The following is a 14467-nucleotide window of genomic DNA, read 5'->3' as shown; positions in this document are numbered from 1 at the left end:
TGAAAGGCAGAGAGAGAGACAGAGAGAGAGAGCGAGCGATTGAGATTGTCCTGCTGTTGGTTCAGTCCCTAGATGGCTGCAACAGATAAGGCTGGGCCAGGAGGAGTCAGAGGCTAGCAGGGGTCCAGGCACTTGGGGCCTCCCCTCTGCCTTCCCAAGCACGTTAGCAAGAAGCTGGATTGGAAGTGGAGGAGCTGGGACTCGAACCAGCGCTCCCACAGGGGATGTTGGCATTGCAAGTGGCAGCTTAACCAGCTGTGCCCCAATGCCTCCGGCGCAGTCCCCAGCTTGCTGCCGTCACTGAGGTGGTTACTAGCCAGCTGCTTATGAAAGATGAACTCACTTAAGGAAGTCGCACAAGGGCCAGGCTGGCCGCGCAGCACTCCACGTCGCGAGGCTGTTCAGCCATGGTTTCTACCTGGGCAAACACCCACTGGCACCCATCTAGTTTGAGATGTTCTGCAGGAACCTTCAGCCCCGATCAAAGGAATGACCAATGGCTGGCGCCGCGGCTCACTAGGCTAATCCTCCGCCTTGCGGCGCCGGCACACCTGGTTCTAGTCCCGGTCGGGGTGCCGGATTCTGTCCCGGTTGCCCCTCTTCCAGGCCAGCTCTCTGCTGTGGCCCGGGAGTACAGTGGAGGATGGCCCAAGTGCTTGGGCCCTGCACCCCATGGGAGACCAGGATAAGTACCTGGCTCCTGCCATCGGATCAGCGCGGTGCGCTGGCCCGCAGCGCGCTGGCCACGGCAGCCATTGGAGGGTGAACCAACGGTAAAGGAAGACCTTTCTCTCTGTCTCTCTCACTGTCCTCTCTGCCTGTCAAAAAAAAAAAAAAAAAAAAAAAAAAAAAAAAAAAAAAGGAATGACCAATCTACCTACAGGCCCCAGATGGGCTGGAACCCACCTTGCCCTGACATCTTCCAAAGAACAAGCCACCTTCCTGCTGCTGACTGACCCAAGGAAGCCCACAGGCACCAGGGAGCAGCCAGCGGCCTGCACACAACCGGTCACACACGGCCCAGCCGCACCCCCCACGATCCACTGCCCGTACTCCTTGCGGAGTCCAGGATCTGGGCCCGTGGCTGCGTATTTCAAAGAACCGTCCACTTTCTGTGGCCAGGGGTGGTGGTGCCTGAGCTGCCGCGTGCGGTGCCGGCACCCCATCAGGCCCCTGGTTTGTGTCCCAGCTGTTCTGCCTTCCAGCAGCTCCCCCACTGTGGCCATCTGGGGAGTGAACCAGTGGATGGAAGCGCTCTCTGCCTTTCAAATAAAAAAGAAAACAAGTCACAAAACCAAAACCAACAACCCCCTGCTTCCTTGCAGTGCCCTGTGGTCAGGACGGCTTGCTGCACATCAGAAAGCGGGTGCTGTTCGAGGGCTGCATGTTTGGGGGGAGAGACAGGAAGTCCCACCTGCTGGTTCACTCCCAAGAAGGCCCGGGCATACCTGAGCCTGGCACTGCTGTCTCCCAGGGTCCTCATTAGCAGGATCCAACCCCCCCGACGCCGCGATGTGGCCCTCTGATGGGATCACTTCTGACCCAGAATGAGGACAACTCAGCGGGCGAACTGTTGGCCACGGACGCAGCTGACGCCACGGTGGACTTCCTTTAACAAGGGCTCTCTCTCTCTCTCTCTCTATCAGACTTGCTGTGGCTGAAGGCACACCTGGTTATCATTAACACCTCGCTGGCTGCAGCCCACGGAGCCTGGAGCCTGCACTCAAACAAGGACACACGCTGGCAGGTATCTGAGGGCTCTCTCACTCTTCTTACTCTCTAGCCCATAGTGTGATTAAAAAAAAATCCTGCCTTGTCAAACACCAAAAGGAACGCTCAGGGCCTGCAAGTGGCAGCGGCGGCTCTTCCCCAAACAGGCCGTGGGAAGGAGGGCTTCCCTGGAAGGCTTCTCTGAACCACTGCTGCAGAGCTAACGTTGTTGTATTCCAGCTGGTGAGGGCCGCGGGGAGGGGCGGGGCGGGGCGGGGCGGGGAGAGGAGAGGGTGAGCGGTGCTAGGCCGTCTCCTAGGAATACTACAAGTCAGGCCAGGGGTCCGGGCATGCTCAGGACAGCCCTCCAAGCAAGCCCCCACAGAGTCTTGCTGTGTCTGAGCAAGGGCCCTTGCAGCTGGCTCGCATTCCCCACTCCCGTGGGGGTAGAGGGAAGCACGCCCAGCTCCCACAGCTGTGATCAATTGTACAGAAACAGGCGGGAGAAGCACGCCCCCGGGCGACGTGGGCTGGGCCACAGGGTTAGAGATGGCACACTGGGCTGGGGCTTGGCCTGGCCGTTAAGACACCCACACGCCACACCCACAGGGGAACACCTGGGTTCCAGTCCTAGCTCCAGCCCTCAACTCTGGCTTCCTGCCAATGCAGTGCCTGGGAGGAGGCAGGTTACAGCTCAGCTAGCTGGGATCCTCCTGGGAGAACTGGATGCAGTTCCAGATCCCTGCTGTGGGTCCAGCCCCGTCGTGGGGAAATGGGAAGAATGAACCGGCAGATGGGGGCCCGCTCTCTCTCTCTCTCTCTCAAATGAACAAACAAAAGATAGATGGGGACAGGCAAGAAGGGTCAGGTTCCAGAATGTTCCCGAGGGCTGCAGCGTTGCTCCAGAAGCCCGGGCACACCTGGGACCACTGCGGTTCCGTTCCGGTTCTGCCTCCGAGCCACACCTGGGGTTCCTGCTGCCCAGGCCTCCGCTCATCCAGAGCCTGCAGCAGCGGGGCACTGCGCTTCCTGAGACGCTGTCGGCAGAGCAACGACGAGGCAAGCGCCCGAGGCCCGAGAGGATGGCCAAGTCCAGTCGTTTCCATCTGAACAGAGCTCCTCTCCCACCGGGGCCACCCTCAGGACCACGAGTGTACAGACACTCACAGGGCGGGGCGTCCCCACGCGTGGCTCTAGGTTTGATCCCGGAGGCAGCGGGCCACGAGTAAAACGCCCAGAGGCGGGGCTGCGGGAAGCCTGCCTGCTACCTCTGCCCTGCCCTTCCCCAGCCCTCGCATCCCCCCCCCCCTTGAGCGAGAACCGCGGACCAGATAACCCCCACATCCTTCCGGCTCTAACACCCGCAAACTCCAAATCCGTCAGAGAGGGCGAAAGCCAGGAGCTGGAAACGGGAGCTTTCTGTTGAGGCCGCGAACGGAGCCCAGCTGTCAGGGTCATGTGGGGCTTGCTGGACAGAAGCACAAGGGCGACCGGGCCTCAGGGACGTTGAGCCACGGCCAAGATCAGAAGGAGACCACAACGCACAGCCAGGGTGGCCTGGGAGGGAGTGAGCCCAAGACAAGAACTGGAACAGGCTTATGCCCAAGACTGGGTCAGCTCAGGGATGCGTCTGGATCGGAAGACAACAGGCATCGGCGCTGTGGTGTAGCAGGTAAAGCCGCCGTCTGCAGCACCGACATCCCAATATGGGCGCCAGTTCAAGTCCCGGCTGCTCCTCTTCCAATCCAGCTCTCTGCTATGGACTGGGAAAGCAGTAGAAGATGGTACAAGTCCTTGGGTCCCTGTACTCGGGTGGGAGACCTGGAAGAAACTTCTGGCTTTGGATCAATGCAGCTCTGGCCTTTGCGGCCATCTGGGGAGTGAGCCCGCGGATGGAAGACCTCTCCCCCGATCCCCCTCTCTCTGCCTCTCTGTAACTCTGCCTTTCAAATAAATAAAATATTTTTTTTATAAAAGAAGACAACAGAGTTTATGGCTGTGCTGTCCTTTAAATCTTGCTCCAATGTCAACTTCTTGGTGGTTAATATTTAATCACAAACTACCACTAGGCTATTAAAATTGCATTTTCCACAGGACTTTGTGAATTCCATGCCTTTCTAAGGCTGTGAAGCACTCGGAAGACCGGGGACCTCTGGAGCGTTCCTGGATGCCCGGGCACACGCTGGTCATGCCAGCACTTGCAGGGAGACCTCACGCAAACCTGCCTGCCTGCAGACTTCTCCCGGGCCCCCTTCTGAGGCAGCACAGCCAGCCGAACGCAGCTGACTGCAGACAGGACGGGGACCCTCACGGAAGCCTGCAGAACCTGACCACAGAACCCGAAGGGGCGGCCGGGCTAACCGCTGCCCGGGACGCCAGCACCCACGCTGCGGCGCCAGGCCCAGCCCTCGCCGCCCTGCCCGGGACGCCAGCACCCGCGCTGCGGCGCCAGGCCCAGCCCTCGCCGCCCTGCCCGGGACGCCAGCACCCGCGCTGCGGCGCCAGGCCCAGCCCTCGCCGCCCTGCCCGGGATGCCAGCACCCACGCTGCGGCGCCAGGCCCAGTCCTCGTTGCTCTGCTTCCAGTCCAGCGTCCTGCTAGTGTGCCTGGGAGCGCATCAGATGGTGGCCCAAGTGGTGGGGTCTCTGCCCGGCAAGTGGGAGGCCCAGATGGAGCTCCTGGCTCCCAGCTCCAGGCTGGCCCAGCCCTGGCTGCTGCGGCCACTTGGGGAGTGAACCAGCGGACGGAAGATCTGTGTCTGTCTTTCCCTCTCTACAGCTCTGCATCTCAGATAAGTTATTTGTGCAGTTACCAACATGTCGCTCCAGTGCTGGCAAGAGCAGGCCACCTAATTTCACCACTCGCCGGCAGCCTACCGCTTGGCTTTTGGTTTAAGGCACCACAAGAAGACAGAGTCAGCTTCTGGAACACCAAAACCTTCGCCCTCACTAAAACTTCCGTACAAACACTGCTGTACAGCTCTGACCGTGCCGCTCGGCCGGGCCTGCGGCTGAGCCGAAACTCTGGGGAACTGCGCTGAGCGAACCAGAAAACAAAACGTTTATCATCAGGAGAACGAGGGCAGGGTACAGGGAAGTATTTGTCTGGTTGTCACGGCAACAGAACAAACCATCCCAGCAACATCCCTCCTCTCCCATCTGTCAGCTGACGGCTCGCGAGGGCCTTCAGAGACGCTCAGTGTCCAGCCGAGATGAAACGGGACAGAAATGTTGTTCTAAATCCGACCGATTTTTGGCTCCACTGAAGACCCTGTTAGAGCTCTGAAATGGGCAGACCACGAGCAGCTTGGGTCAACGCACAGTGCTGGCGGGGACAGTGCTGGGAGGCGCTGCAGACCCGGATGTCACAGGCCACGTCCCGTTCTCACGCTCTGAGTGCGGCCTCGCCGTGAGAGCTCGTGCAGGTGGGGGCGGAAGGGGGCAGTGCCAGCTGAACGTTTCAACCGCACAGAATTTTCTAGGTTGGGCACTTCCCAACCTCGAGGCGGCGGCAAGCCCTCCACCTGGCCACCGGGTCAGAGGACCCCGTGCTGCGAGGGACAGAGGGGGTTGCCCAGTTGCGCGGCCTCACTCGGGCCCTGAGGAAGAAGGCAGAGACTTCCCGGCGCTGACCGGGACCTCACTGCCAAAGGACCTGCTTTTAGGACCTTTGTGGACGGACGGGGCCCCAGACTCTGGCTGGCTCCCACGCGGTCTGCTCAGGAGCCGGGCGGCCTGTGATCCGCTTCCCTGAGCACCAAGGCAGAACTGCGCTGTGCCGGGCATCCACCAGGCTCCTGCAGGACAGCGCACTGCCCTTGGGGGAAGCCAGACAAGAGGGTAATGGCTGCTCCGGGGCACAGCGGGTTAAACCACCACCTGCAGAGCCAGCATACTTCTTTTTTAAGATTTATTTTTCTACTTATTTGAAAGGCAGAGTTACAGAGAGGAAGACAGAGAAAGAGAAAGAAGAGAGAGAGAAAGAGAGAGGGGGGAGAGGGAAAAGGAGAGAGAGAGAGAGACACCTTCCACCTGCTGGTTTACTCCCCAAATGGCTGCAACAAGTGGGGCTGGGCCAGACCCAATCTAGGAGCCTAGAGCGTTATCCAGGTCTCCTGCGTGGGTGCAGGAGCCCAGGGACTTGGGCCATCTTTCACCGCTTTCCCAGGCACATTAGCAGGGAGCTGGGTCAGATGTGGAGCAGCTGGGTCTTGAACCGGTACCTCTATGGGATGGCAGTGTCATAGGTGGAAGTTTAACCTGCTATGGCACAATGCCAGTCCCTGCTCCACTTCTGATCCAGCTCCCTGCTAATGTGCCTGGGAAAGCAGTGGATGATGGCCCGAGTCCCTGGGCCCCTGCACCCATGTGGGAGACCCAGAAGAAGCTCCTGGGTTCAGCCTGGTCTTTACAGCCACTAGTGGTATCAACTAACGGATAGAAGGTCTATGTCTGTATCTCTGTCCTTCTCTCCTTCCCTCCCTCCCTCTAACTCTGCCTTTCAAATGAAGAGAGAGAGAGAGAGAGAGAGAGAGAGAGAGAGAGAAAGGGGGGGTAAAGAAAGAGAGAGAGAAAAGCCAGACTTGGCTGCAGAGGGTCAGAGCTGCGAGTGGACCAAGTGCAGCTGAGCCCGGGTCCCGTGATGCCCAGCAGATCGGGACGCACAGGACTCCTCCTGCTCTGGCAGAACCCCCGTGTGATGAGAGGGGCACATGTGTGCCCAAACAATGCAATCAAGGCGCTCTGCACACAGGCACGGCTCCCCACACCCTTGCCGTCTCAGTAGCCAGCCACCAGCTGGCCACTGCTGCAAAACGGGTGATGGGCCCATGGTGCGGGGGGGGGGACGCTGGGGGCTACACTGGTGGCTGACCCCTGCGCAGACTGAATCTCCACAGGCAGAGGACGGAGAGTCCACCCCACTGCCGGGCAGTCCACGTGGGCTGCCCATCTACTCCACAGAGCCACCCCGTGTCGGGGACTCACTGAGGCCCAGCTGCTCCCCACAGGGGTCACGCCTGCCCCGCAGCGCAGAGGCTCCACAGGAGCTGAGCCAGCGTCCGAACTGCCAACCCCGAGATCCGGGGCGAGGCGGTCTGCGGGGGAGGGGAAAGGGCGAGGCGGTCCCGTGCCCCCCCAGCCGCCTCTGCAGCCTGCGTTCCCAGGTGTCCTCTGGCCCGAGCCTGCGGTCGCCTCCCTGCGTGAGGGACGCTGTCTTTGACGAGGCCACACTCCCCCTCTCCATTCCTACCTTGGCTTTTGCTGTACTTTGCCCAAAACGCCAGATGAGACTCAGCCCTCCTCCGCCCTGGAGGTGACCTGGGATGGAGTGGCCAGGGGGCGGTGCCCCTGGGGCTGGCCCCTCCTCGCCAGCTGTACCCATCTTCCCAGGCTGTCAGGCTGGGTGCTCCCTGAGTCCCACATCTTCACCCCAAAAGCAGGCTCTCCAGGGGGCTGTCTGTCCCCCAGCTGCACTCTGGCTGGCACTGGCACAGTCTGGCTGCCACCTCCTCCCAAGTCCAGCGCTCACCCCTCCCCCGAGTGCAAGCCGGGAAGCAGGGGCCGCGTGGGCTTGGCACTGCTTTAGTGCCGATGAAACCCGATGCTGCTGGCTGAAGGGCTGTCACTCACTCATCCTCAGCCTACCCAGCGCCCTGCACCAGCTGCGTGCTCACCCTGGGGTCTGTAAGCCCACGGGGAAGTACAGTAGGCACTGAACACACGGCAGGGGCAGGCGGGGGACAGCCACATGGCCACTGTCCACAGAGGTGAGCAGATGGGCTGTGGCCAAAGGGAGGGCCGGCCACAGCGCCCACCACACCCCCCCCAGGGATTCCACGTGGACACATTCCACCCTCCCCCACCCCACTTCCTCCCCCCTCTCCTCCTATCCACGGTTCGGGATCTACTTCCTCTGCAGACCACACTGCTTGGGCGTCTCCGGTTTTGGCACTTCTTTGTGCCAGATGGACTCCGCAGGTGGCCTGCTCTGCCTCTGCTGGCCGGCCGGCCCCAGGCCTCGCACATCCTCTCACACCACTCACACATCTGGGCCCCGGGTTCCAAAGTGGGCGGCTCCGAGTCCGTATTTTAAAATGATGACAATGCAGGGGATTTTTCACTTTTTTTGAAAAGCTCAGAATTTACCCAAATTCCTACTAGAGTCTCTTTCGGGAGCTCTTCTGGTCTCTGACCGGCCTTTGCAAGATCACTGAACGGGACCCCTGGGACGTGGGTGGCATCCTGCCGGGCACTGGGTACAGGAATATGGTACGTGCGGTTTATTTTGGTCACGAGGGGGAGGTGGATGCCTCGGGGCTGAGTGTGCCCCTTCTGGCACGGCCATCAGCCCTCCTGGGCTGGCCCTGTCCCCTGTCTCGGCTCCTGCGGTGGCTGCTCCGCCTCCCGCCTGCTCTCAGTCCCGGCGCTCGCTCAGGAGTGAGTGTCCTCCCTGGGTGTGCAGAACCTGCTGCCCCCAACACCATGGCGCCTCTCTGCCCCTGCGGCAGCACGTGGAAAGCAGGCCGAGCGCTCCGCAGGGAAGGCCCGTGTGGTCGCCTTGCAGACCCCAGCCTGAGTTCCCCACGCATCCTCACAGGCCCTCCACCGTCACCCCCGGCCGCCAGGCGGGGCAGCCGGGCTGGTACCTGAGCTTGTCGGCAATGAAGATGACCCTCCTCTCCAGGAGCAGCGAGGCGAACACACAGAGCAGGTGGCGGACGCTCAGAGACGAGAACAGAGACTGGAAATCCACGTGTTCCAGCCGGGAGTCCAGCGGGCGGCACAGCTCGATCACCTGCTGGGCGACAGGGCAGCCAGGAGGTGGGAGGGGGCAAGACCCGCTGGGACTGGCAAAGGGATCCCAGGAGGCTGGGGCCGGGGGCGCCTCCCCACGAGGACGGCCAGGACGGAGGGGAGGAGCCGGCAGGGCAGGGGCAGTGCTGTGGGCTCAGAGCGCTCAGGAGGCTCTCTGGGGCCTGGGTGTATCTGGGCTCCCCTCTCCGCCTCAGGGAATTCCACGAGGATCGCAGCGATGGGCACTTTCTCCTGCCAAGGCCAGCTGGTTTATTTCTAACGCCATCTGCGTGCCATACAAATTACCAACTTAAACTAGCCCGCTGGGGCTGGCACTGTGGCACAGTGAGTAAGGCCGCTGCTCGTGGTGCCGGTGTTCCATATGGGTGCTGGTTCCAGTCCCAGCTGCTTCTCTTCCAACCCAGCTCCCTGCTAACGCGCCAGGGAAAGCAGTGGAGGATGGCCCAAGTCCTTGGGCCCCTGCCACCCACTTGGGAGACCCGGAAGAAGCTCCTGGCTCCTGGCTTCTGATCAGCCCAGCTCTGGCCATTGTGGCCATTTGGGGAGTGAACCAGCGGATGGGTACCTCTTTCTCTGTCTCTCCCTCTCTCTGTAACTCTGCCTTTCAAATAAATAGATGAATCTTAAACAAAAAAGTTAGCCTGCTGTGGATCTATTGAACTTTGAGTCGGCCTACCCGAGGCTGCCTTGGCAGGGCAGACCAAATGATTCTGCAGGCCTTATGGGGCCGGGGGGCAGGGGTCCTGGACATTCCTCCCCCGGCGGGAGGGACGCAAGGCTCTGACGGAGCACCACTCCCAAGACCCAGTCTCGCCAGAAGGCGTCTCTTACTGCTCCGGACCGCGTTCCCATCACTTCCTGAAGACGTCCTTAGCATCTCCCTCTCCTCATTTCACACCAAAGTGTTCCCCAGTTCATCTCAGGTGCTGCCGCTGAGCACGTCTCTCTTTAAACAGGTGAGCAGATGAGACCTGACTCTGCACTGCACCTGCCCAGGGCCCCGCCCCGCCTCCCCCCAGCAGGGCCCACTCCGATCCGCGATCTGCGCTGCCCCTTCTCCGCGGCCATGCGACCTGCAGCTGGTGTGGAGCAGTTTCGGGTTCTCCAGCAACAACTGCTCTCTGTGCTGTGACACTGGGTGGTTCCAGGAAGCCCCGGGCCCACCCTCCCCCTCCTCAGCCTACAGAGGTGACCTGGCTTTCTGAGCCCTTCGGAACTAGGCTCGAGGCTGACTGGGATCTACATGGAGGACGTGCAGCGAACAGGGAGGATGAGCCACAGTCCAGGAAGGAGGGCAGGCTTCCAAGTCTAGCGTGAAACATCGTACCTGCCCTGCCATCCCGGCAAGGGATGTTTTAGATCATAAAGTTGTAGCGATGATGCAGACCCCACACGCAAATGGGTCCGATTTATGCACAGTAGCTGTTCATAAACGCTAAGGACACGATGGGGTAAGCCTCCTGCGATGTCAGCATCCCACATCAGAGTGCGGTTCCACCCCGGCTGCTCCACTTCCAAGCCAGCTCCCTGCTAACACGCCTGGGAAGGCAGCGGAAGACGGCTCAAGGCCCTGGGCCCTTGCACCCACGTGGGAGACCCAGATGGAGCTCCTGGCTGCCGGCTCCGCCCTGGTCCAGCCTGGCCATGGCAGCCATTTCGGGAGTGAGCTAGCTCTCTGTATCTACCTCTGCCACTCCCTCTGCCTTTCAGGTAAATAAATAAATCTTCTATTTTTTTATTTTTTGACAGGCAGAGTGGACAGTGAGAGAGAGACAGAGAGAAAGGTCTTCCTTTGCCGTTGGTTCACCCTCCAATGGCCGCCGCGGCTGGCGTGCTGCCGCGCACCGCGCTGATCCGATGGCAGGAGCCAGGTACTCATCCTGGTCTCCCATGGGGTGCAGGGCCCAAGCACTTGGGCCATCCTCCACTGCACTCCCTGGCCACAGCAGAGAGCTGGCCTGGAAGAGGGGCAACCGGGACAGAATCCGGCGCCCCGATCGGGACTAGAACCCGGTGTGCCGGCGCCGCAAGGCAGAGGATTAGCCTAGTGAACCGCGACGCTGGCCAATAAATAAATCTTAAAAGAAGAAACAAACAAAAACCCAAACCGGAAAAACTAACGGTGTTCAGGGCAAGTCCCTGCCTCTCAGGGCCAACAGCAGGCAAAGGGCTGCCACGTGTGCGGCCTGGTGCTCGAGGGCTGCTTTCCGGGCAGAACCCCGGGCCCGACGGGTCCCGCTGAGGGTGGGGCTTGTGAGCGGTGATCTGGGGCTGGAGGGCACCCTGCTGAGTGTGATGTCCCACCTGAGGGTGGGGCTTGTGAGCGGTGATCTGGGGCTGGAGGGCACCCTGCTGAGTGTGATGTCCCACTGAAAGCCAGCCTCCCCCACCCCGGGCTGGCTGGTCAGGGAGGGAACCAGTGCTGACCTCGGTCCCTGAGCCGGGCAGGAAGTTCTTCACGACGACGGTCTTGCCCAGGGCTGGGAAGGGGGCTTCCATGACGCTCCTCATGAGGGGCTGCACCAGGGCCGGGGAGATGCCGCGTCTCTTCTCCACCTCGTCCAGGATCTGCGAGGTCAGAGAAGAGCTCAGCTACGGAGAAGGGGGGGCACTGCGGGCCACCCTGCCTGCCAGGCGCAAAGCCTCAGCTCTCCTCCCACCCGTGCCCCACCCCCATTCTGCAGGGGAGCGACCCCAAGGGTACCAAAACTGGTTCCTGGGGGGAGGTGTGTGAAAACAGTGACATTGTAACGGTTCGCATCTCTCTAAGGGGCATGATACATAAACAGACAAGACGGCTTCTCTGGGGGCCAGCCTGCGGGAAATGCAGGTGACAGCCATGAGGGCCCCCATTCAGGCCTCTGAGGACGGCGGTAAGAAAACGGTAAGAGCAGGCATTGGCAAGGACGCGGAGAAACTGGATCTCTTGGTCGCTGCTGGCAGGAATGGAAAACAGTGAAGCCACCTTGGAAAATAGCCCGGCGGGTCCTCAGAAGGCTAGACATCGAGGTACCGCGTGGCCCAGCACACGGCACGCCCAGTACGGGCCCGTGTGGAAGGAAAACAGACGACTGCAGGCAGCAGCCAGAGAGCAGGCACAGCCCAGGCGCCCACGGACCGAGCCAGAGAGCAGGCACAGCCCAGGCGTCCACGGACCGAGCCAGAGAGCAGGCACAGCCCAGGCGCCCACGGACTGAGCCAGAGAGCAGGCACAGCCCAGGCGTCCACGGACCGAGCCAGAGAGCAGGCACAGCCCAGGCGCCCACGGACCGAGCCAGAGAGCAGGCACAGCCCAGGCGTCCACGGACCGAGCCAGAGAGCAGGCACAGCCCAGGCGTCCACGGACCGAGCCAGAGAGCAGGCACAGCCCAGGCGCCCACGGACTGAGCCAGAGAGCAGGCACAGCCCAGGCGTCCACGGACTGACGGCAGGAGAAACCAGACGTGCCTCAGCCGCACAGGGGGACCCGACGCGGTCACAGAAAGGGACAGGGCACCAGCACATGCCACACCCCGGGTGAGCTTGGAAACACACAGCGCCGAGGGACGGGCCGGACGCACAAGGCCACACACTCTGACTCCGTGTAGACGAGACAGCCGGGAAAGGTAAGTCCACGGCATAGAGTAGACCGGAAGTGGGCTCAGGTCTGGTTCCTCACCGGGGTGAGGAAGACGCTGAGGCCGTGGAGGTGGCTGTCAGCTCTGTGGGTGCACCAAAGCCACAGGAGCCTCAGCTCTCCACGAGGGGCTGCACAGGTGGGCCACAGCTCAGGGAAGCTGTCACTCAAAATCCAAATGCATCTTCCATCCAGCTGTCCATCACGGTCCAGATAACAGCACTGTTTGTAGCAGCGCCACATGTGGCTACTGCGCCCTCAACGTACGGGTAGTCGAATGGGATTTGTCCTACATATATTCACTGAATTTCAAAATACAAAATTAAGGAGGCAAAATATCTCAACAACGTTCATATTAATTACATACTGAAGTAACAATATTCTGAATGGACTGGGCTAAATAAAATTCATTAAAATTCAAAAGGCCATATGAGCGTGCCTCAAAAAATTCACTGCAGTTACCCTTGACCCAGCAGCTCCAGTTCTGGGGACACGCCCGAAAGAAGTACGCGCGGGCTTGAATCGACACGTCTGTCCCTGCAACTGACGCGCGGGCTTGAACGGACGCGTCTGTACCTGCAACTGACGCGCGGGCTTGAACCGACGCGTCTGTACCTGCACCCAGGCTCACGTAAACGAGAGGTGCGGACAGTCCGGATGTCCATCAGGGTGACAGGGCAGACACACACACGTGCCATACACACACGGCGGAACGCTGCTCACCCTGACAACAGATTCTGACACACGCTGCGACACGGGTGAGCCCTGGGGACACGAGCCAGACACAGAAGTGACTGCACTTAGGTGGCGCGGCGCCGGCCAGCGGGGAGGGGAGAGGAGGGGGGGAGCGTGACTGTGGAGAGGTGCAGTCCCCGTGTGGGGGACGAGAACGTTCCGCGGCATCACAGTGTGAACGCATTAATGCCACTGAGCTGTCAGAAGGCACGTTCTGTTACGTACTCTTTAGCACGGGCAAATAATGTGACACAAAATTAAGACTCTTGGGGCAAGAATTAGGGAAACATGTCTAAAAATGACAGTCGGGGAAGCAGTACCGCAGAACAGATCGCGGAGCGCCGGGCTGGTGGGAGGCACAGGTGCCGGCTCGCCAGCTCCAGGTCCCGGTCGCGGCGGCCTGCCTTTCCTGCTCTAACTCCCTCGTGCCTCCGCCGGCAGCAGGAGGTGAGCAAGCGCGCTCCAGCTCACTGAGGCAGACAGACACGGGCACCAGAGCCCAGCCCAGACCTGCAGCCTAGCGCAGAGACCAGCCAGCCAGCCAAGCCCAGCCTGCTCGCGACCCCCGGGGAGCCCGGCGGAGCAGCCGCAGCTGGCCTGCACATCTGGGAGGACAGACAGTGGCCACGCAGCACGGCCGGAGCAGCAGCTACCCTGCTGCCCTCCCTCCAGGGACTCACAGAGCTGCTCTGTGCCTCTGAAGGACAACGTGCCATCTCGGCCATACTCGTGCCACACCCGAAACAGCTCCAGGGCTGGTATCAATAGCCCGAGATGCTGCTGCCACCCTAGCACACGCCTGCAACATCCCTGATCAGAAACAGACATGAGAGCGCCGGACTCGCCGTCACCCAGGTACGTGAGCAGGTCCCTGGGGCCTCGGAATGAAGTTTCCGTAAACTCCGAAGCCTCCCCTGGGAGCCGGACTCCTTCCCAGGCGCCGTCTCACTTCTCACTCTCAGAAGCACTCTCGCCCTGCCCCCGACTTCACGTTTGAGCAAACCCATGAGGAAGACTGGCCCGAGCAGTAACGTAAACCATGCTACAGCCTGAACGTGAACCGATCTGCACCCCAGGCGCAGTGGGGGTGAGACCCCGTCTCAGGTGACACTGACTGCATGAGTTCTTCCAACAGACCGGCAGGAAGGACCAAGGTCAGGACAACGGAGGCTGAGGCCGGCTCTGAGGTCAGGGGAGGGCAGGCTGAGGGATGTTCTTGGGAAGTGATGCTGAACAGCCGTGGACAGCATACACAGGGATTTTCATTCTCCAACAGAAAGCCCAGACGGAAACAGATAGCCAAGAAGGATTTAAAGTGAATGCATGGGGGCTGGCGCTGTGGCATAGCGGGGAAAGCCACCACCTGCAGTGCCGGCATCCCATATGGGTGCTGGTTCGAGACCCGGCTGCTCCACTTCTGATCCAGCTCTCTGCTATGGCCTGGGAAAGCAGCGGAAGATGGCCCAAGTCCTTGGGCTCCTGCACCCACAAGGGAGACCCAGAAGAAGCTCCTGGCTCCTGGCTTCGGATCAGCGCAGCTCCAGCTGTTGCAGCCAACTGAGGAGTGAACCAGCAGATGGGAGACCTCTCT

The 14467-nt window shown here is 60.8% G+C and overlaps 1 protein-coding gene across 4 annotated transcripts in view; it reads right to left on the bottom strand.

The window, feature by feature from the left end:
- Positions 1–14467, bottom strand: part of DENND2A (DENN domain containing 2A) — a 106535-nt gene that overhangs the window by 8956 nt on the left and 83112 nt on the right. For 2 of the 4 annotated variants that reach the window (XM_070071408.1, XM_070071406.1), the window contains exons 13-14: positions 10953–11093; positions 8357–8508 (exon numbers count right to left, since the gene is read on the bottom strand). In XM_070071408.1, coding sequence (XP_069927509.1) covers positions 8357–8508; positions 10953–11093 — 293 coding nt within the window. The remainder of the gene's footprint in view (positions 1–8356; positions 8509–10952; positions 11094–14467) is intronic. The other 2 variants (XM_070071409.1, XM_070071407.1) reach the window with 1 other exon arrangement.

Source organism: Oryctolagus cuniculus, chromosome 3, assembly GCF_964237555.1.
Source record: "Oryctolagus cuniculus chromosome 3, mOryCun1.1, whole genome shotgun sequence".
Taxonomy (NCBI): domain Eukaryota; kingdom Metazoa; phylum Chordata; class Mammalia; order Lagomorpha; family Leporidae; genus Oryctolagus; species Oryctolagus cuniculus.
This window is presented reverse-complemented; position numbering and strand designations above follow the sequence as displayed.